A 21,175-nucleotide genomic window follows, 5' to 3' on the forward strand; every position below is an offset into this window, starting at 1 on the left:
GTGCCATTAATCAATAAAACAAACATACTTTTTATTACTTCAAATATTACAAATAGTTCCCTGTTGTAAAAAAAAAAAAATAATAATGTTAGTTCAACTCATCCGGATGGCTATTGTTAAAACAGAGGTGCAGCATTCCAGCTACAATTGGTCTTACTTTGGAATGGCACAACCACCCTTCCTCAAAAAATCTTGAACCACCGGTTGATCCACTTTGTACAGAAGAACGTCCGCTTTTACACACATTTTGACAAAATCTGAAATAACGGTTTGTGACAGAGATCGAATGAGTCTTAGTGTTAGATCTCCCTCTCGACCTGTGAGAGCACGGTATACGAGGAACAGAGTACCCTTAATGAAATGGCACGACAATTTATTCCGTAGGGTAGATGGAAGTCGGTCAGTTCGGAAGGGGGCGGAGCCATGGCACCCGAGCTCAGTGACCCAGACGGTAAGCGGCGTGGCATCCGAGGACTGGAGGAGCGGATGCGCTCGTTAACCTCGGGGTCATGGGCGAGGGTATAAATAGGGGGCATGGCTTGAGTGATCTGTTCCTTTTTCATATGGTTAAGTTTAATAACCGAGAAGGAGCCCGTACTGTGAGGAAACCGTGAGTGTTCTGTGTCTGTGTATTAACACTGTGTGTCTTGTGTGTTATTTGTCACAGAGGATTACTGAGCACGATCCGGAGCTGCAGCCGCAGGCCAGCGAAAAACCCGGACTTCACCACTCACCTTTCACTACCAACTGTCTTTGTGTTTGCACCTTTTAGCACTTGAATCACGCACTGTCTTTTGTGTTCGTGTTTAGTGTGGGTGTCGGAACGGGACTTTGGGGTTGCGGGTCAAACCCGCGGGATTATAAATTAGAAGTGATACACGCCGCTGTATCACTTCCAGCACTATTATCATTTACAGGTTTTGCCTTGAGGCTCTGGACATTTACAAAAATAAATAAACACCCTTGCACCTGTACCAACGTCTGTCTGTGTGATTCTTCTGCACTGCACTCACCTGCACGTCATTACCACTTTGCCACACGTGGTCGTCAGAAGTAAGAGATGGACTATGCCACACTGTCGGCGCTGCTGGAGCAGCTGGACAGCAGACGGGAGGGGGAGGAAAGACGGAGAGAGGAGAGGTACACCGCGCTGATCGAGAGGGTCGGGCTGGCAATACCTCCCACAGCATCAGCAGAGCGCGGCTTCATAGCGCCCAAAGCCAGGACGCATAAAATGACGGCGGATGATGATCCAGAGGCATACCTGGTGGCATTTGAGCGGCTGGCTACCACCGCGTCATGGCCCCGACAGTTCTGGGCAAGCCAGCTGGGACCCTGCCTGATTGGGGAAGCGCAGGCAGCATACCAGGCAATGGGGGATGACGACGCCGCTCAATATGACCTGGTAAAGCTGGCTATTCTCCGCCGTCTGAATATTACGCAGGAAACGCACCGAGTGAGGTTCAGGGAGTACAGGAGGTCCCCGAACGTACGCCCCAGGGTGGTCGCGCAGAAGCTCTGTGACCACATGATACACTGGCTCACCCCGGCGCTAAAAACAACTGCCCAGATGGGGGAGGCCATCGTTATTGAGCAGTTTTGTCATGTGGTCGGCGCCGAGACCCAAGGATGGATACGGCGCCACAACCCCGACACCCTGGAACAGGCAGTCAAGCTCGCTGAGGACTTCGAGGACTCCCTGGTATCCGCCCAGACCGGGCTACTCACCCCACCTCAACGGAGCGGCCGAGCCCCACCTCCTCTCTCTGCTCCATCAGCCCCACCACCAGGACCGGTTCAACGACCTCCAAGAGCACCAACCCCAATGGGCGACCTTGCCTCCTCTTCATGGAGACCAAGGTTGGCCCCCAGCGGGGGTAGAGGTGCTGCCCCTGCCCCGTTGCCATACCAGCAGCGGGACAGACCATTTAATACTGTGCCCTCCTTTCCCCCTACCTGTTTTAGGTGCCGCCAGCCGGGACATCAGGCTAGGTCATGCCCATCTGCGATGGAGTGTGACGTGACCGTCTGTAATCTGGCATCTGAAGCGGGTAAGCGAGGGAAAAATGGTCGGGAGGGGCCTTGTATTGTTAAGGTGATTTTTGGAAATGTGAAGACCCATGCATTAGTGGACACAGGGTGTGGTCAGACCTTAATTAGAGCATCTCTCTTGGGCGGTATGGTGTGGCAGCCACAAGGTCAGGTGGCGATCTCCTGTATCCATGGAGACACGGCAACATACCCCACAGTAAAAGCATATTTATCGGTCGGTCCGATGAAACGTTCCCTGGTAGTTGGGGTAGCGGAAAGGTTACCACATCCCATTATTCTGGGTCGGGACTGGCCCAACTATAAAGATTTATTGAAATTAAGGGCAGTCCCGGCCATACACGCAAATGTGGCAGAAAAAGTAGAAGGGGAAATAATTGGTAATGTTTTTCCCTTTCAAGCGGAAATGTTCTCTTCCCTGTTCCGGCCGAAAAAAACAAACAAAGAGAGAAGGCTGCGGAAATGGGAGGGAGCGTTAATGAGACAAGGCTGGGGGCTGGTGGGAGCCTGTTATAACGGTGAAAAACGTCAGTCAAAGGGGGTCGGAACGCAGTGTGACCGAGAGGGCGAGGTTACTGGGCCATCAAGGGCAGATGTTACTCCCGCCCCGCTCAATATACCGGACATGTGGCACTCGAATGTGAACCTAGTGTGGGAGCAGGACAATGACCCATCACTGGTGCACATTCGGGGACAGGTCCGGTCCATTGAAGGTAAGGATGTTGAAGGCGCTGGGGCACTAGTATTTCCACACTTCATTATCAAGGGGCAATTACTATATAGGGTAAACCTGGCCGCGGGCACAGGACATCCTGTAACACAATTATTGGTTCCCCCGTCTTGTCGGCTGGAGGTCATGAGGCTGGCGCATGATATCCCTTTTGCGGGGCACCTCGGAGTTGACAAGACAAGGGAACGGATATTGGCTCGATTCTTTTGGCCAGGTGTTTATAAAGAAGTGTCGAAATATGTAGCCACATGCCCAGACTGCCAGAGAGTAGCGCCGGGTCGAGTGCGCCCCGCCCCTTTGGTCCCACTGCCGATTATTTCCACCCCCTTTGAACGCATCGCAGTGGACATAGTCGGCCCTTTGCTACCTTCTGACTCCTGGTATACGCATATATTAGTGGTGGTAGATTACGCAACGCGATACCCAGAGGCAGTTCCATTGAGGTCCACTAGTGCTGCTGCGATAGCCAAAGAACTAGTGCAGATTATGGCAAGAGTAGGGATCCCCAACGAGATATTGACTGATCATGGAACTAATTTCTTGTCAAACACGCTACAGCAGGTATATAAATTACTAAAAATACGTCCCATCAGAACGTCGGTTTACCATCCACAGACGGACGGTTTGGTGGAACGTTTTAATCAGACTCTAAAGGCGATGCTGAGACGATTTGTGAATCAGGAGCAAAAACATTGGGCATCGCTTCTCCCCTACCTCCTTTTTGCAGTGAGAGAGGTGCCGCAGAGTTCGACAGGGTTCTCCCCCTTCGAGCTCTTGTACGGCCGACAGCCTCGCGGCATCCTCGATCTGTTGAGAGAGGGGTGGGAGGAGCACAAAGGCTCGTCCAAAAATGTAGTGCAGCATGTGCTCCTACTGAGAGATCGCCTAGATTTGGTCGGTCGTTTGGCCCAAGACAATCTCAGATCGGCTCAGCATCGACAACAGCAGCATTACAATCAAAATGCATTAATCCGAACCTTTCGACCTGGAGACAAGGTAATGCTGCTACTTCCCTCAGCGGAATCCAAACTATGTGCTAAATGGCAAGGGCCATATGAGGTGATTCGGGCTATAGGAAAGGTGAATTACGAAATTAAACAGCCCGATCGCCGTAACTAAATTTTATATTTATCACATAAATTTATTAAAGCCCTGGCAGGCAAGAGAGGTGTTATTTATAGCCCCAGGCAATATAGAGGATGATTTAGGGCCCGAGCTAGAACCCTCTAGCACAAAGAACATTTCGATGGGGGAACAGTTACTTCCTGATCAGCAACGTGAACTACGTAGGTTAATTGAGGAATTTAGCGATGTTTTTTCTAACACGCCCGGTAGAACTAACCTCGCTGAATATGACATTATCTCTCCCCCAGGTGTCACAGTGCGAGAGAGACCTTACCGGGTCCCGGAAAGTCGACGGAGTGGCGTTCGCAAAGAGGTATGGGACATGCTCGAACTTGGGGTGATTGAGCCTTCCAGGAGCGAGTGGTGCAGTCCAATTGTGATAGTGGCCAAAAAGGACGGCACCAACCGCTTCTGCGTTGATTTCCGCAAGGTAAACGCTATTGCCAAGTTTGATGCGTATCCCATGCCTCGGGTCGACGAACTCCTAGATAGACTGGGGACGGCGAGGTTCATCTCCACTCTGGATCTGACGAAAGGATATTGGCAGATCCCGTTAACTCGTAGGTCTAGAGAGAAAACCGCATTTTCAACACCAGAGGGGCTGTTTCATTTTACAACCATGCCGTTTGGGTTACATGGTGCGCCTGCTGCCTTCCAGAGACTGATGGACCAGGTTTTACACCCACATCGTGAATATGCGGCAGCGTATATTGATGATGTGGTCATTTACAGCTCCACCTGGCGAGAGCATTTGGCTAGGATCACAGCCGTCCTTCAGTCTCTAAGGGCAGCCCGGCTGACAGCTAACTTGCGAAAATGTGCGTTTGCCAAAAGAGAAACACAATATTTGGGATTTGTAATGGGGAATGGCAGGGTGAAACCCGTTGTCTCCAAGGTCCAGGCCTTGGTAGACGCGGCAATCCCCAAAACCAAGGCTCAGGTGCGGTCGCTACTGGGGTTAGCCGGTTATTACCGCCGCTTTATCCCCGAGTATGCCACAGTGGTTAATCCCTTAGTTGACCTCACCAAAAAGAGCGCACCAAATTTAATTAAATGGTCAGAAGAATGTCAGGGGGCGTTTAATACTGTTAAGCAGAGACTTTGCCAGGCCCCTGCTCTCATCACTCCAGACTTCACTAAGAGATTCATCCTCCACACCGATGCTTCGGATGTCGGTTTGGGTGCAGTCCTGTCTCAAATGGTAGGCGGAGTAGAACACCCTGTTCTGTACATAAGTAAAAAAATGCTCCCTCGGGAGCGCAACTACTCCGTCGTCGAAAAAGAGTGTTTGGCCATGAAATGGGCTACTCACTCTTTAAGATACTACCTGCTGGGACACTCATTTGATCTTGTCACTGACCACGCCCCACTCAAGTGGTTAAGCACAATGAAGGACAGCAATGCCCGGATAACTCGGTGGTATCTGGCATTGCAGCCCTTCATGTACCATATGGTACACCGTGCAGGGAAAGACCACCAAAATGCGGATTATTTTTCCCGGGAGGGGGGAGTAATGGGAAAGGTAGGTTTAGCCGAGTGTTCCTTCGGCTCCACTCTGAGCGGTGGGATATGTGACAGAGATCGAATGAGTCTTAGTGTTAGATCTCCCTCTCGACCTGTGAGAGCACGGTATACGAGGAACAGAGTACCCTTAATGAAATGGCACGACAATTTATTCCGTAGGGTAGATGGAAGTCGGTCAGTTCGGAAGGGGGCGGAGCCATGGCACCCGAGCTCAGTGACCCAGACGGTAAGCGGCGTGGCATCCGAGGACTGGAGGAGCGGATGCGCTCGTTAACCTCGGGGTCATGGGCGAGGGTATAAATAGGGGGCATGGCTTGAGTGATCTGTTCCTTTTTCATATGGTTAAGTTTAATAACCGAGAAGGAGCCCGTACTGTGAGGAAACCGTGAGTGTTCTGTGTCTGTGTATTAACACTGTGTGTCTTGTGTGTTATTTGTCACAGAGGATTACTGAGCACGATCCGGAGCTGCAGCCGCAGGCCAGCGAAAAACCCGGACTTCACCACTCACCTTTCACTACCAACTGTCTTTGTGTTTGCACCTTTTAGCACTTGAATCACGCACTGTCTTTTGTGTTCGTGTTTAGTGTGGGTGTCGGAACGGGACTTTGGGGTTGCGGGTCAAACCCGCGGGATTATAAATTAGAAGTGATACACGCCGCTGTATCACTTCCAGCACTATTATCATTTACAGGTTTTGCCTTGAGGCTCTGGACATTTACAAAAATAAATAAACACCCTTGCACCTGTACCAACGTCTGTCTGTGTGATTCTTCTGCACTGCACTCACCTGCACGTCATTACCACTTTGCCACACGGTTTCACGCTGTTCTTTGGCAATTGTAAGACACTGAAATGATCCAAACACAGTTCCAGTGTTTTCAATGGCCCTGTTGTTTCAGCCTCATCTTGTTTACATTTCCTTTCATTCAATGTATGTTTAGAACTTCCCATGTGCTCTACAATGGTCTGCCTAGGAGTGTAATCTACAGCCTTGCTGCACAAAACAGCACATTACCATCGACGTGATCCGATCTCTAGGGCTGATTTTGATTGTTTTCGGCATCTTTAAACAGCTCTGCTTTAGAATTTACTGTAAAAGATTATTGTACACAAGGCTTGGAAGGAGTCAGGTTACTCAATACTACTACTCTGCATAAGTACATTAAAAGTTAATGAAATGGTGCCTGAAAATCTGTTATATCTTTAAAATAGAACAGGGCTGTTTTTATTCCTGGAGGCCTTGCTGAACTGAACATGCTCTGCTGACATCTGAACCTGCTGTCTTTCAATACAACAAAGTGGCAGTCTTTCCAGGATCGTGCCTATATGTATATTTGTTATATATTTTTTTTGACACAACGTAACTGAGGACAATATATTTTTTATGGACTTTGGGTTGTTGTGCACAACAGGGGTTTTATGCTACAGCAATTATTATAATTTTTTTTTACACTGTGAAATGACTGTACCATGAGTGTTACATATTACAGATACAATGATACTGAACTACCTCAGTATTATTAATTGACGCTATAAAACTTAAAATAAAAAACCTACTATATGTGTTTGGTACTGATTACTAACCCAGGTTAAGTTATTATAGTGATCTATGACTGAGTACAATTTGTCCCTATCAATTGGTAAGGTTAGGGTTACATTCCTAGGATCCCTGGTGATGTCTATAGATTACATGCAAGAGGACATATATGTGTGCATGTGTTATAGGCAATCAAAGTGTGAGCCAGATTGAGTTTTTTAACTGGATTGCGTTATAAGGCCCACCTTCGGTTGTCAAAACAATATTCAGTCAATCCACCATGGAAACTTGCCTTCCAGGGTTCAAAGAACAACAAATCTAAACACAGGAAACTTCAAGAAACCTCTGTAAACACAGGAAGTACAAAGGAAGGGTAATAATTAAAAAAAAAAAAAAACAGTTTAAACAAGTTGACAGTTTATACTATATATCCTACATTTCTAAAGTTAATATATTAGAATTATTGTATAAATTACTATATTTACAATAAATATTTTTATTTTCAAAACTTTAACGTCCCTTTTCAAATATCTTTATACAATCTACAGCGTGTAATAGAAAAAAATCACTTTCAGGAAACAGGTGGTGATATTTTAATAAATAAAAGGTGAAATCAGTTAACACTGCAGTGTAATTCCAGATACAGGTCCCTACGGTTCTGCAAAGTTCTAGTTTTATTACCAATATAATGCACCTGCTTTATAGTTTAAAAAAGACCTATTTATCCTGTAGGTGTATAAGGTATGTGTTATTGTAGTACTATTCGTAGTTCAAAAAGATGATCAAAGAAACTTAACAAAAGAAAAGTGAACATGCTCAAACAGCCTATAGATTATTAAAGTTATAAGGTATATTTTTTAGGTGTAAAGCAGCTTTAACCCAAAGAACATATTCAGTAGATCATGAACAGTTATTAACAAAACTGGTTAACTACCTCGAATATTTAATCTGTATATTCACACTGGAGACTAAACATCAGTTTGCATGATTCAGACTGGGAGTGACGCTTCCTCTTTTCCTTAAGGAAGCAAAACCTTTTTTTCAACATTCACATTAAATGACCAATCTTCCTGTAACACAAATCAGAACTCATATCAGAGAGATTCATATACAACACCAACACATTTAGTTTCACAAGTGTAACATTCATATTTGTACTGCCCAGCAGTGATAACACTAAGAAAAATGTACCCTATCTCTACAGTATTTAAAGGCGCGCCATGAGCTTTATGCACTGGTTGTTCAGGCTGTAGAACTTGCCCTCAGTCACAGCTGCCTGTCAAGGCTGTATTAATTAGTGGAAACATCACAATACAAGCTTTGTACTCCGAGCAGAGCAGCCATTCAAAGGGATCCATTTCACATCCAGCGGGACACTTTGGGACCATTGTCTTCTGCTCTGTGAAGAGAGAAAGGCACATTGATGTTGGAGACATTCTTCAGGAGTGCAGAGCTCTGTCTGTTAATGTTCAATGACAGATGCAAAACAGAGCCAGAGGTTTGGGGTCTGAGGTTTTGTGGGAAGTTTCTTCAGCACATTAGTATGGGAAGGGGCGATCCTTTACTTTATTCCATTTGCATAGACCACCCAAGCACCCTGTCACGTTATCGCGAGATCCACTTGCCCATCATGGGAATAATTGGCAGAACAATGGCATACCTACAGCACCTTTACAGTACTGCCACTTCAGTGATAGATACAGTACTGCAAGTATGATAACCAGAGATCCCAGTTTTTCGCAATAAAAAAATTCCCAGATAAAAAATAAATAAAAATCTGCATTATTCTGCAATTAAAATAAAAGGCTAAAATTGACCCCCCCCCCCCCCCCCCTCCCCCTCACATAATGCAAGATACACAATCAGTACTATTGAATAACAGTTAACACAGGAAGTATTTATTGGTACACTTTTAAATTTTAAGGAAGTTACAAGCTCACCCATGCCATCAATCAATATTATTATTATTTATTTCTTAGCAGACGCCCTTATCCAGGGCGACTTACAATCGTAAGCAAAAACATTTCAAGCGTTACAATACAAGTAATAATAAACAAACTTACCGTTTCACTTTAAACATTACAAATATTTCTGTCTAATAATAATAAAAAAACAAAAAATAGTATATATTAGTTTATCTCCGAGTTGCTCTTTGTCATCCGTTTTTTTGTCAAACTCCTTGACCCGATCTTTAGGGGTGATTTTTATCATTCTCGGTATGTTTAACATGAATGTTACAGTGCACCTCGTTCAACCTTGACCACTGTACATGCAAATTGAAATCTAAATTGTCTGTGTTGATGATTCAATATGGTAAGTGTATTGATTTGGTTATCAAACAAATAAAAAAAGCCTTGCATGTTTTTTGCCCCGCTTCAAGTGTAAAAATAAAAATTCTCCGACAGCATAGACAATCTGTGTTTTTCCGCGTTATTCCGCAGCAAACAGATTTCTAGGATCCCTGATGATGACACACAGATCAGTGTTAAAATCATGGTAAACAGGAAAATAAACATAACCAATAAACCTTTTTCAATATATAGTACATCTGGTACACATCAGTGACCTTTCCCTCAACACTCTACCTATAGTGGGAGTAAGAACTGCATCATAATACAACATATAACAAATGTTATATTTCTTATATTCAGTAGAGGACTGTTGCAGGGACACTGATGTACCAGGTTCAGAGAGCTATGTTGAATTTAAATAAGTCACCAGGATATGATGACTGAAAAGGAAGATTATGGAATGATGAAGTGAATCTAAACAACTAGAAATCTAATATTTCATACCCATAAACATGTTGCTCTTTAATAACCCGGTTTAGCATGTCGTCCAAATATCCCATAGTCCCTTGCGTTCTCTGGAGGTCCCCTATTCCTCATTGTGTGAGGTGTGCAAAGATATTCCTGTTCCTGTCAAACAAATTCAGGATACATCTGGATTCTCCATCATTGTTTGAAACATCCTATATATACATATAAACAAAACAACTAAAAACAGGAAAGTCTCAGATGATAGGATGTTTCAAACAATGATGGAGATCTATATATACACAATATATATATATAAATCACTGTGTACGTTTTCCATAAACATGGAATTGTTGTTTTATTTTGAAAGTAAACATCCACTTGTTTTGGTATAAATTATGTTCAGGATGCTCTAAGTGAGGTGACACAAGAAAGAACAGGAGAGGTCCATTTTCCCATCGATGCTTCTTCGGTTCCTAGTAATTGATCTCAGAACTTTGTCTAGCTGACTCATACACTCACCACTCTTTGTGACCCAAGCCTGCCTCCACTCAATTTCCGACTGTATCCCCTGCTCCAAGTCTCTGTTCTTACAATATTGGCTAGGGTTAACTTGTCAAATCTTTTATACAATTGTGCTCAAACTTAGACCCATGTATTTTTAATTACATTAATATTTAGCATTTTTCAATGTGGCAGTTTGATTACTACTTTGTAGACTTTTTAATAAAACCCTATGATATAATTCAGGGAAAACTGCAAAGCTATCTCAGGCTACACATTTTGATGTATGGCTTAGTACCAAGCAAGATCCTGATATATTTTGTTGTTCTGATTTTAATAGTCATACAAACTTTGTCTAACTGATAAGTAAGCCAGGAAGCAGAATGCAAACCAGGCTGTACGGTATTCTCAGAAGTTATTTTCACCAAACAAATATTCCACTGGTTTTGGATGCTTGACAGGTTCATTTTCCAAACCGTTATTTCTACCTAAGCACACTAATTCAGAGAAAAAAAAAAACATTGAAATTAAAATAATATTTGTATTATTGGATTTGTTCTGAATTTTTTGCATCCAATGTTACAGCAATATGATTTTTATCAGACCACTGATTTCCCTGATTTGACTGACTGGCACCAGTATGAAAAGCTTACAAGTAATTGAGTGATCCTGCACAGAGCGTACGTGACAGGGTCTGCCAATGACACCAGGCATTCACTTTTTGTTGCTGAACAGGTTTAAAAAAAAAAAAAAAAAAACATGTTCTTTGTTGGATAAGCCCTGCAGGTGACAGCTGCTAAAACTGAATATAACAGGGCATCTCAATTCAGCTGGGTGTTTTTTTTATTTTAAAATACAGTTACAATTTGTATTGATGTTATGTGTATGTACAGTATGTTGTGTTAGAAATTGTTATGTGTATGTTATGTTAAAAGACTTCACAGAAACAGGTGGTATAATTTTATAAAGAATGAATTGGAAAATCATCATTGGAGCCCTGTAGCATAACATAGGGACCCTTAGAGGCAAATGCAAAGGCACATTTTCTGAGAGGAATACATCAATTGCAACAACATAAAACTGTCAAAAACTGTTTTATTGCAAGCTGTTAAATTAGCATTCAGATTAGTTTCTTACTAGTTTTAGACAGTTCAAAATATTCTTTATACTATTACTATGGGGCCAACAGAGTTGCCAGCTTCCACAGGCTTATTATTTGTTTATCCAAGGCGACTTACAAACACTAGGGTGTGTGAACTATGCATCAGCTGCAGAGTCACTTACAACAACATCTCACCCAAAAGGAGGTTAAGTGACTCAGGGTCACACAGTGAGTGCGCCAGGATTTGAACCGGAGAGCTCCTGGTTACAAGCCCTTTTCTTTAACCACTAGACCACTTGGCTACTGCCACTTGGATTCTGACAGTTCTGTATTGGAGAAACATAAATCAGAACCACCATGTATTGTAAACGTCATATACTGGTACTGCCTTTACACATTGCCTTCTATTACACTCCCTAATTTACACTGCAGGTACTGCCAGAAGGGGGAGCACAAGTGTCTCCAGCGTCCAGAAGGGGGAAGCATGAGCATCCAGCACCCAAGAGGCTAGAGCCAGACATCCAGAGCTACACCACCTCCCAGCAGCCAAGGGAGAGCCGCACCGGTTCCCAGCAGCCAAGGGAGAGCCGCACCGGTTCCCAGTTACCGAAGGAGAGCCGCACCAGTCTCTAGGGTTAGAGGGAAACAACCTGCTGCTCCCACCTCCACCGCTAGGGGGAGATTACATGCGGCTCCCACAACCACCGCAGCAGGGAGACTGCCTCCAGCTCCCACCACCACCACCAAAGGGAGACTACCTGCAGCTCCAACCTCAACCACCAAAGGGAGACTACCTGCAGCTCCCACCTCCACCACAAGAGGGAGACTACCTGCAGCTCCCATTTCCACCACACAAGGAAGGACCAGGGTATTCCTCAGCAGCCACTGCACAGGCTGCTGAGGGGAGCATGGGGGATAACAGCTCGACCGCAGTGGCCGTGAAGAGGGCCAGCGCCATCACAGCCACTGCCAAACTGACTAATCCCAGCACCACGACTGGTCCTAACTCCATCACCAGGGGGAGAAGTGGAGCTCCCGCTGCCGCCCTCTTGGCCGGGGCTCCCCTCCCGGCTTCACCTTCTGAGGGACCGCTCTGGCCCTGTGCCGCACTGCCTAGGGCTGCCAAGCCTACAACGCTTAGGACTGCCGAGCCTGCAACACCTATGGCTGCTTGGTCGCCATCGTCTAGGGCTGCCTGGTCGCCATTGCCATTGCCTATCGTTGCCAGCATTGCCGCTGCCAGCGGTGCCAATAGCAGCATTTCCGCTGCTGGAATGTGCTACCCCACTGTCAGCCTTTCAAGGAAGCAGCTTTTCCACTACTGGAGTGCCCTGTGCCATTGGCAGCAATTGCGCTGCCAGCCTTGCCATGGGCTGCACGACTGGAGAGAGCAGCCTTTCCGCTGCCAGGATTATCAGCCGTGGACCCCTTGAAGTCCCTGTTCTTGGCCCCAGACTTTGCTCAAGACTTTAGGGATTTTAAGGGGGGAGGTGGCCGTTGAGGCCATGTGTGCTGCGCACAAGGAGGGAGATATGTGGCGGGGTGCCCCCGCCCCTGTGCGTATTTTGTGTGTTATGTTGTGGGTGGTGTGTTAATGTTGTTTTATATGTATTGGTGCACAGAATATAATTCTGTTGTAATATGTATTTAGGCACGGGGATTGCACAATCACTTCACATGCAGATAAAATGTGTATTAATATGTGAGCACGGGGAATCCACAAATTAGTTAATGTGCTGGGATTCAAGTGAATAATTAATTAGTAATTGAATCCCGGCACAACTGTATATATAGGTGCATGTTTCACTCACTTGGGTTGTGTGTTCGAGAGTGGAGAACGGGAGAGAGAATTAAAATATAAAAGAATAACAATTGTTATTTGTGTTGGAAGCTCCAGCACAGTACTGGCTTGGTTTGGTTTGGTTTGGTTTCGTCTGGTTACCACTGGTTTTTCTGTCTGTTTGTTTTGGCCACCACGACGTTTGTCATCAGCGCATTTCATTCACAAATTCACCCTCAGTACTTTGTGTTCTTCCGGGTCTGACGTCACTACCAGCCAGCCTCTTCACAGGGACACAAAATAAGGACGGGCGTTAAGCGCAGCTAAAAAAAAAAAAAAAGAAAATTTAAGAATATGGCTCAAATGTTTAAAGTTACTGTCTGTATGTGTTTGAGGGCATGAGCTAGACACATGCTATTAATGTGTCCCCAAGATACCACTAAAATAGAAGGACCTCCTTCTACCAAGTCCTAGTTTGCTTTCAATTAGGTTGGTACTCAGCGTATCAGTTAATGCAGGTAAAATGTTGCTTTAAACATCAGGAGACCCCTACAGCCTACTTTCAACAATTACTAGCTAAAAAGAGGCAAGTCAAGATTATCAGATATTGTTAACCTGTTCAGTATAATTCAATCTTAAAACAGTACTGGGAGCTGCTGCAACCAGTTTAGGACCCCCTTTTATATTAATAAAAACAATTCAAGTGAGCAGTTTGTACTGGGATTGCTGGTCACCTCACCCGGAGCTGGAGGGATGCCTTGTGGTGTTTTGGCCATTAAACAAGGCTCTTCTCCAAGTGTGTTGCCTTATGAGTTTGTCCAATCAACCTGACCACTGTCTTGAGCATGAGCTTTGTTCCTGCCTTGCAGGTAACCCACCACCAGCACACTATGAAATTCTACTGACATTCTAGCTTATTGAACCCAGAAGCACACTGACGTAAGCACGAATAGGACTGGCTGGAAGTGGGCACATCAGGTGCATGTTGCCTAATGTATACCCTCAGAAGCACTAACAAATTCCACCCAATCAGAGAAACAAGGATGTTTGTGCACCAATGATATATTCATTTATATATTAATTTATGTGGGTATAGGAAGAGAGGTATAGGTACAGGAAGGAAGTTCTACCTCAAGGGATCTTTCTGCTTGAATTATTTCTGCAGCAATACACCGAGAGCAACAATGTAGCACTGGATAAATTCCAACCAGAGGCAAACTAATGCAGGATGTTGACACTTACATGAATTAAGGCCCTGCAGACCTTTTTGTCGATTTTTTAAAAAGCTGTGAGCGCCATTTATTTGTCTCTGTGGGGAATTATCCTGTGTATGTGAGATTTCATACTTTGAGCCTGTTGCTTGTGTTCCATTTAACAAAAGAATACTCTGCCCCAAGCAGTCACGTTAAACTGTTTAAACAGTTCACAGGAGTTTGTTTAAGGAAAATACTCATTATCATCCAGCTGTTAGCTAATAGAAATAAAAGCTAGAAAAAAAACATTTCATATGTTAAAGGAAGTAACCCTCCTAATAAATGTAGCATACAGGCAGGGCAAGAGTGAAGGCAAAAGCTATATAGATGATTGCCTATGGCAGCAAATAAAGGGGCGCAAAAAATGTATAGAATTATGTTTTTTTTTTCTTTCTTTTGGACTTGCATGCATACCATGCACAGAACAGCTTTATTACAGCATGCCACTGGTGAGAGTGGGCAAGCAACCTGAGAAAGAGAGGGGATGCAAGACCTGAGACAGGAAGAGGAAGTGACTGAGCACAGGGCTCAAAGCAGTAGCTTAATAAAAAGGCAGCAGTTATTGTGTAATATAAAGCTGTTTGATATTTACTACTATACCAGTAGGCAACTGCAAGCGTTTATTTGACATCTGGTGTTTATAGGAGACAGGCAAAGATAGCTGTATGAAATCCTTGCGCTTGTAAGCTAATGTTGTAATACAGTATATTTACTAAGCACAAATATTGATTACTTATGGGTATTTGTGTCTGCATAAAATCTGGCTGAATTTTACTGCTTTACTCATGGGTACTTGTATATTGTGTCCACTCTTGATGGCTTAACCTTTATTGGGATTAAAGGTTTAAGATTTTTGTAGCTTGAGACATCCTACCGACTCGGGCTCTTCAGAACATCCACATGGCACATCCAAGTTATAGGAACACCTGGTAGTTTTATGTTTTATCAGTGACTAATTTAAGGTTTCAGTTTGTTCTTGCTAATATTTCATTATCCACTTAATCGGCCCTCTAACTAACCATGTGGATGTAACTAACAACTGGAGTAAATGAATGAATGAAAATGTGTATATGAACACTTTATTTTGCTTTTCTAGACTTCTAGACATCATTTGGTATAATGTGTTGTTTATGCTATGCAAAATGGATAAGATGCCCAATGCGCACAGCTGTCTCCGAGCAAGTGGAGGCACCACTGTATTCTGGACGCTGTAGTTTATTCTAGGAACATGTCACGGGCAGGTGAGATATCACTGGAAAGCCCCAAGCCTCCTCTTTCATTATATTGACTGTGTTCCTAGCTCTTTCCGTTTTTGAGTTACAGGCACTTGAACACACCTACTGATTTGCTGCGCATCACTGCACTGGAGCACTGAATGAGGGGGTGGTAGAAAGTACGCATACAGGCATGCCTGACATCAATTGAAAGCGCAATGCCTGCGTTTTTAAATGAAGTTGAAACCAGAAAGCTATCTGTTGAAGCAACCGAGTAATAGGCAACAAATGAAACTTAGGAGCTGACTTATGTCACATGACTCAAGCCTTAGTTTCGGTTTGCTGTAGTTTCGCTTAGGAACTTCTGTTCAGGACATGCGATACATCACTGGAAAGCTCTAATTATGTACTTTCAAACAAGCCTTGAACCAGGAATTTGCTATTACGGTGCCTGAGATGTTCATGCAAGAAGGTCAGGCCCGCCGATCACTACACCTGGGGTCCATACGGACCCCAAACCTAAAACAACTTGGGAAATCCAACCAGGCTACCTGGACTAGAATTATCCTTTGCATAGTGTGACATGATGGGTGCCTAACAACTAGCTAAAAGGAAACAAAAGTCAAGTCACTGGATCTACATAATAACGATACTAAAGCACCGTTGGGTCCAAATGGACCCCTAGTTACCTTATGAGGGTTAACAATATAATATATTTGAAAAATATGATACTAAATATAAAAAAAATATGATACTTGTGATGATTATCAGGAATATGGTTCCCAAAATTAAATATTATAGCATAAAAAACACCCCACAAAATGCATACCTGTATACCAGTGACTCTACTGGAAAGCAGCTCTGATGATTCTGTCACTGAGAGGTTGGGTTGGTCTGAAATTATCTCCTAACAGCCCGTCACTTCCTTCAGGGAGCTCTGCACCTTTTACATGGGATCTTAGCCTTCGAAACTCCTCGATCTGTAATTATGGAAATGAGACAGAAAAACATGTCAGTCTGGCCAAGCATAATTATTTTAATTAATCTCTTCAATAGATGTGCAGAACAGTAGTTAAGTGTTTGGTGAACTTTAATGGACTACAGTATTGTTCATTCAATTTAGTGAAAAGTTGTGACGGGCATTTTAAGATTGACTTTTTATTATAGTTAATTTTCACAATCATTTTAGTTTTCCATTCTGTTCCAATGTTTGCTGTGTATTTACAGTGCTTTATCATCTACCTTACTTATTTGTGACTTATGTTTGTGCATGGTTTAAGTATGTGCTAGACTAGTCTGCAATGAAAGAGCTTTATTATGAGGTGCCGTTTGGTACATAATTCACTTACTGATATTCATACACTCTATACTGAAATGCATACACTGTATACTGAGATATATATATATATATATATATATATTAAAGCACCTCATTACCTGAGCTAATTGCATTCAAACATTATATATTAATATATTATTAATAAAAATAACATCAGACAGGGAGTCACTGAGTATTTCTGTAAAAAAATAAATAAACTCATCAAGAAAACTCTTCGACCTGTCGTCTCATCTGTAATCTTCAATAATGGCGGCTATGCAGCAAGAAATTTTCAAAAATGTGGGTGAAGAGTACAACTCACGTGACTGATGACCGATCTCAGTATAGATTGCATTAGCAAGTAATCTCTGTATAGAGTGTATGCGTCTCAGTATATAGTGTATGCATTTCAGTATATAGTGTAAGCATTTTACTATAGAGTCTATGCGTCTCAGTATATAGTGTATGCATTTCAGTATATAGTGTATGCATTTCAGTATATAGTGTAAGCATTTTACTATAGAGTCTATGCGTCTCAGTATATAGTGTATGCATTTCAGTATATAGTGTATGCATTTCAGTATATAGTGTAAGCATTTTACTATAGAGTCTATGCGTCTCAGTGTATGCTTCTCTTATGTTGACTCAGAAATGTCTTCATCTAGACAATGTGGGGAAGCTATAAAAAAGGCTAACAAGATGCTCGGATATATTGTGAGAAGTGTTGAATTTAAATCAAGGGAAGTAATGTTAAAACTCTACAATGCATTAGTAAGACCTCACCTAGAATATTGTGTTCAGTTCTGGTCACCTCATTACAAAAAGGATATTGCTGCTCTAGAAAGAGTGCAAAGAAGAGCAACCAGAATTATCCCAGGTTTAAAAGGCATGTCGTATGCAGACAGGCTTAGAGAATTGAATCTATTCAGTCTTGAACGCATGCATGCAATAGGAGTGTAGCGTAGTGGTTAGGGCTCTGGACTCCTGACTGCAGGGTTGTGAGTTCAATCCCCAGTAGGAGACACTGCTGTTGTACCCTTGAGCAAGGTACTTTACCTAGATTGCTCCAGTAAAAACCCAACTGTGTAAAATGGGTAATTGTATGTGAAATAATGTATAATGTGATATCTTGTAACAATAGGGCAGAAGTGTGGAGTAGTGGTTAGGGCTCTGGACTCTTGACCGGAGGGTTGTGGGTTCAATCCCCGGTGGGACACTGCTGCTGTACCCTTGAGCAAGGTACTTTACCTAGATTGCTCCAGTAAAAACCCAACTGTATAAATGGGTAATTGTATGTAAAAATAATGTGATATCTTGTAACAATTGTAAGTCGCCCTGGATAAGGGCGTCTGCTAAGAAATTAATAATAATAATAATAATAATAATTGAACAAAGAAGACTACACGGCGATCTGATTCAAACATTCAAAATCCTAAAAGGTATAGACAATGTCAACCCGGGGGACTTCTTTGACTTGAAAAAAGAAAAAAGGACCAGGGGTCATAAATGGAGATTAGATAAAGGGGCATTCAGAACAGAAAATAGGAGGCACTTTTTTACATAGAGAATTGTGAGGGTCTGGAACCAACTCCCCAGTAATGTTGTTGAAGCTGACACCCTGGGATCCTTCAAGAAGCTGCTTGATGAGATTCTGGGATCAATAAGCTACTAACAACCGAACAAGCAAGATGGGCTGAATGGCCTCCTCTCGTTTGTAAACTTTCTTATGTTCTTATGTTCTTATATAGTGTATGCGTCTCAGTACAGAGTCTATGCGTCTCAGTATAGCGTGTACTCATACTTTATGTCAGCACTGCTCACAGCAAGGCAAGATCAACAAGAAGAACAAATTACTTTCGGAGCATCAAGGCCCCTGCAATAAAAGAAAATGTGTGAGGAATTGGTGACCGCACCTTTAATTGTGTAGTTAGTGAAGTCCTGGGGCTCGTTTCCATATACCAATACGATGTCATATCAGGCTAGTATATATAGGATAGGAGTAGCGATTCTATATAACATTGCTCACACTGCTTGGTCGTATTTCACCGATACCAATGCACTTACTCATTTCCCTCATTGAACTTTAAGAATTATGGCTGCTCTAAATTATGCTGTGTATTTAAGACATAAGCCGAGACAATTACAGAGACAGAGGGTATCAGAAGATGTGTGCGCAGTATCTTTGACATGGTTTGTTTTTTTTGATCCCATGTTCTGGCCCACTAGCAGCATTATTTTAATTGCAATTTTCACTCCTTTTAATCCTCTTTGAGGAAAACGTTACATGGCTGTTAATTTAAAAAAAATGAAATGTCCTTATTAATGTGCACTTCTTCTAGCAGAGGATCTATCTATATAAGATAGCTATGCTAGTATGTTTTCTTTTTGTTGTTGTTTCAGCAGATGCCATTACTGATTTTCCTGCCCAGTTTGTCTCTGAACACAACCCACAATTTGTGTCACATCTGTTCGAACAAATGTGTTACATGTGCTCTAACATAACACCGGGTCCTGACCTGGGTCGGTTCCAACCTGGGTAGAGCATGCCAGTGTGAAAGGGGCTATAGGTGTTTTCAACGGGTGTTGTGTGATTGGGGAATAAGCCTACGAAATTTGCTATATTGAACTACAATCACTTTTCTGTAATTTAAAGTTATAGTTCTAACGTTACTGCATATAAAATGGTAACATTTCAGACTGTTGTGAAACAGTAAACCATACAGTATAAGACTGTTGTGAAATGGTACTAAATAATCACTTAATTCAGTCTACACTAAAATCAGCAGACATGTATATCACCCAATTGCAATGAAACAATTAACCCGTTCATTTGAAAAATGCTAACTATAATATTATATATATATATATATATATATATATATATATATATATATATATATATATATATATATACATATATATATATACACATATATATATATATATATATATATATATATATATATATATATATATATATATATATATGATATTCTAAAAGACATCCGACAACCAAAGCATTTGGAAAGATCAACAACCCCCTACTTCAAGCAAAACAAAGATATCTTGGAAACCAATATTTAACAAGCAGATCAGTACACCTGATCAGCTGAAAGCTAAATATTATATCTTTATTGGTGCCTAAGTTCATAGTTACCGAGTAATAAATATAAAATCTCCAAGAGCAATTCTTTATTGTGACAAAATGTATCACCAGCATCTGTGCACCTATTTTTTTTTTTTTTTTTTAGATAAATATGTCAGTCTCCCTTATGTCCTTCTGGAAGTATAATCTAATTGGAACTACATTCACAGAACCTCTATCAGTTCAGATCAGTGTATAAGAGTTCTCTTTCAGTGCTTCCCAGAAACATGAAATAATTCGTACAACATTGCAGTCAGAATGCTGAAGAGTTCAAGGAAAAACAACGCCACTCAAAACTGCAAGATGGCAAGTGCAGTCTCGGAAAAATAAGTCATTTACCAAAGCAGACCTTTCTTGAGTATGCCCCTATGGCAAGTAACTTTGATCAAGAGTAGTCAAACAGCTGTGACATTTAACCACTTTAACAATAACAACAAATACAGCTTTCTTTTTTCTCTGTTCTTTGCTCCAGCAATCTGTTAAAATACACACGATAAAAGCTACCTGTCACTTATTTCATGTGCAACCTTTCATTTTTACTACAGTGGGGAATAACTCAATGAGCAGTAACCTTTACTTGAAAGCAATGCATTACTCAGAAGTATTTTAAAGAGACTTCTCATTACGAGCAGAAACAGACACAGTTTATGTACCCGGTGCTGCCTTTGAGTCACCCCAATTGAACTTGGGGAGGGTAAAGATAGTGTGTTTACCTGAATCTGGGACACAGTCAGAGGGTAACGGTATAAAATCCAAGTGACATTTTCACTGCAAGGGGGCATGGTGAGGGAGCCCTCATACACCCAGTAATCTCGAAGAAGGGGATCTAAAAGAATGACAAACATCAAAAGGAAAGCTGCTGAATAATGTTATATTAACATATTGAATGACATACCGCTTTGTAGTTTTCCATGTGACATTTCGAAATCTAACATGAAATACTGTACTATTATTATGGCTTCCGGTAGACTTTTGCAATATAATTTTGTAGTTTCTTTGATTATTTTTCAATAATGACAATAATGTGTACAAATGGGTATTGTAGTACTGGATTAACTTTATTTGTTCTGCATGTGCATAGGCTACTTAGTTTTACTTTCTCTATGCTGTATGAACATTTCCAAACTAAAATCATTT

General features: G+C 42.2%; 1 protein-coding gene across 3 annotated transcripts in view; it reads right to left on the reverse strand.

Annotated features, from left to right (window-relative positions):
* Window positions 1–6,207: 6,207 nt before the first annotated feature.
* The window catches only part of LOC117394194 (carbonic anhydrase-related protein-like), a 29,989-nt gene continuing 15,021 nt past the window's right edge, over window positions 6,208–21,175 (reverse strand). The window contains exons 7-9 of one of the 3 annotated variants that reach the window (XM_033992264.3): window positions 20,752–20,864; window positions 16,405–16,555; window positions 6,208–8,360 (exon numbers count right to left, since the gene is read on the reverse strand). In XM_033992264.3, the coding sequence (XP_033848155.1) occupies window positions 16,421–16,555; window positions 20,752–20,864 (248 nt within the window). In that variant the 3' untranslated portion in view covers window positions 6,208–8,360; window positions 16,405–16,420. Of the gene's footprint in view, window positions 8,366–8,821; window positions 13,432–16,404; window positions 16,556–20,751; window positions 20,865–21,175 lie in introns of those variants that run through there. The other 2 variants (XM_033992262.3, XM_033992263.2) reach the window with 2 other exon arrangements.

The sequence above is a fragment of the Acipenser ruthenus genome, chromosome 3 (assembly GCF_902713425.1).
Source record: "Acipenser ruthenus chromosome 3, fAciRut3.2 maternal haplotype, whole genome shotgun sequence".
Lineage (NCBI taxonomy): Eukaryota > Metazoa > Chordata > Actinopteri > Acipenseriformes > Acipenseridae > Acipenser > Acipenser ruthenus.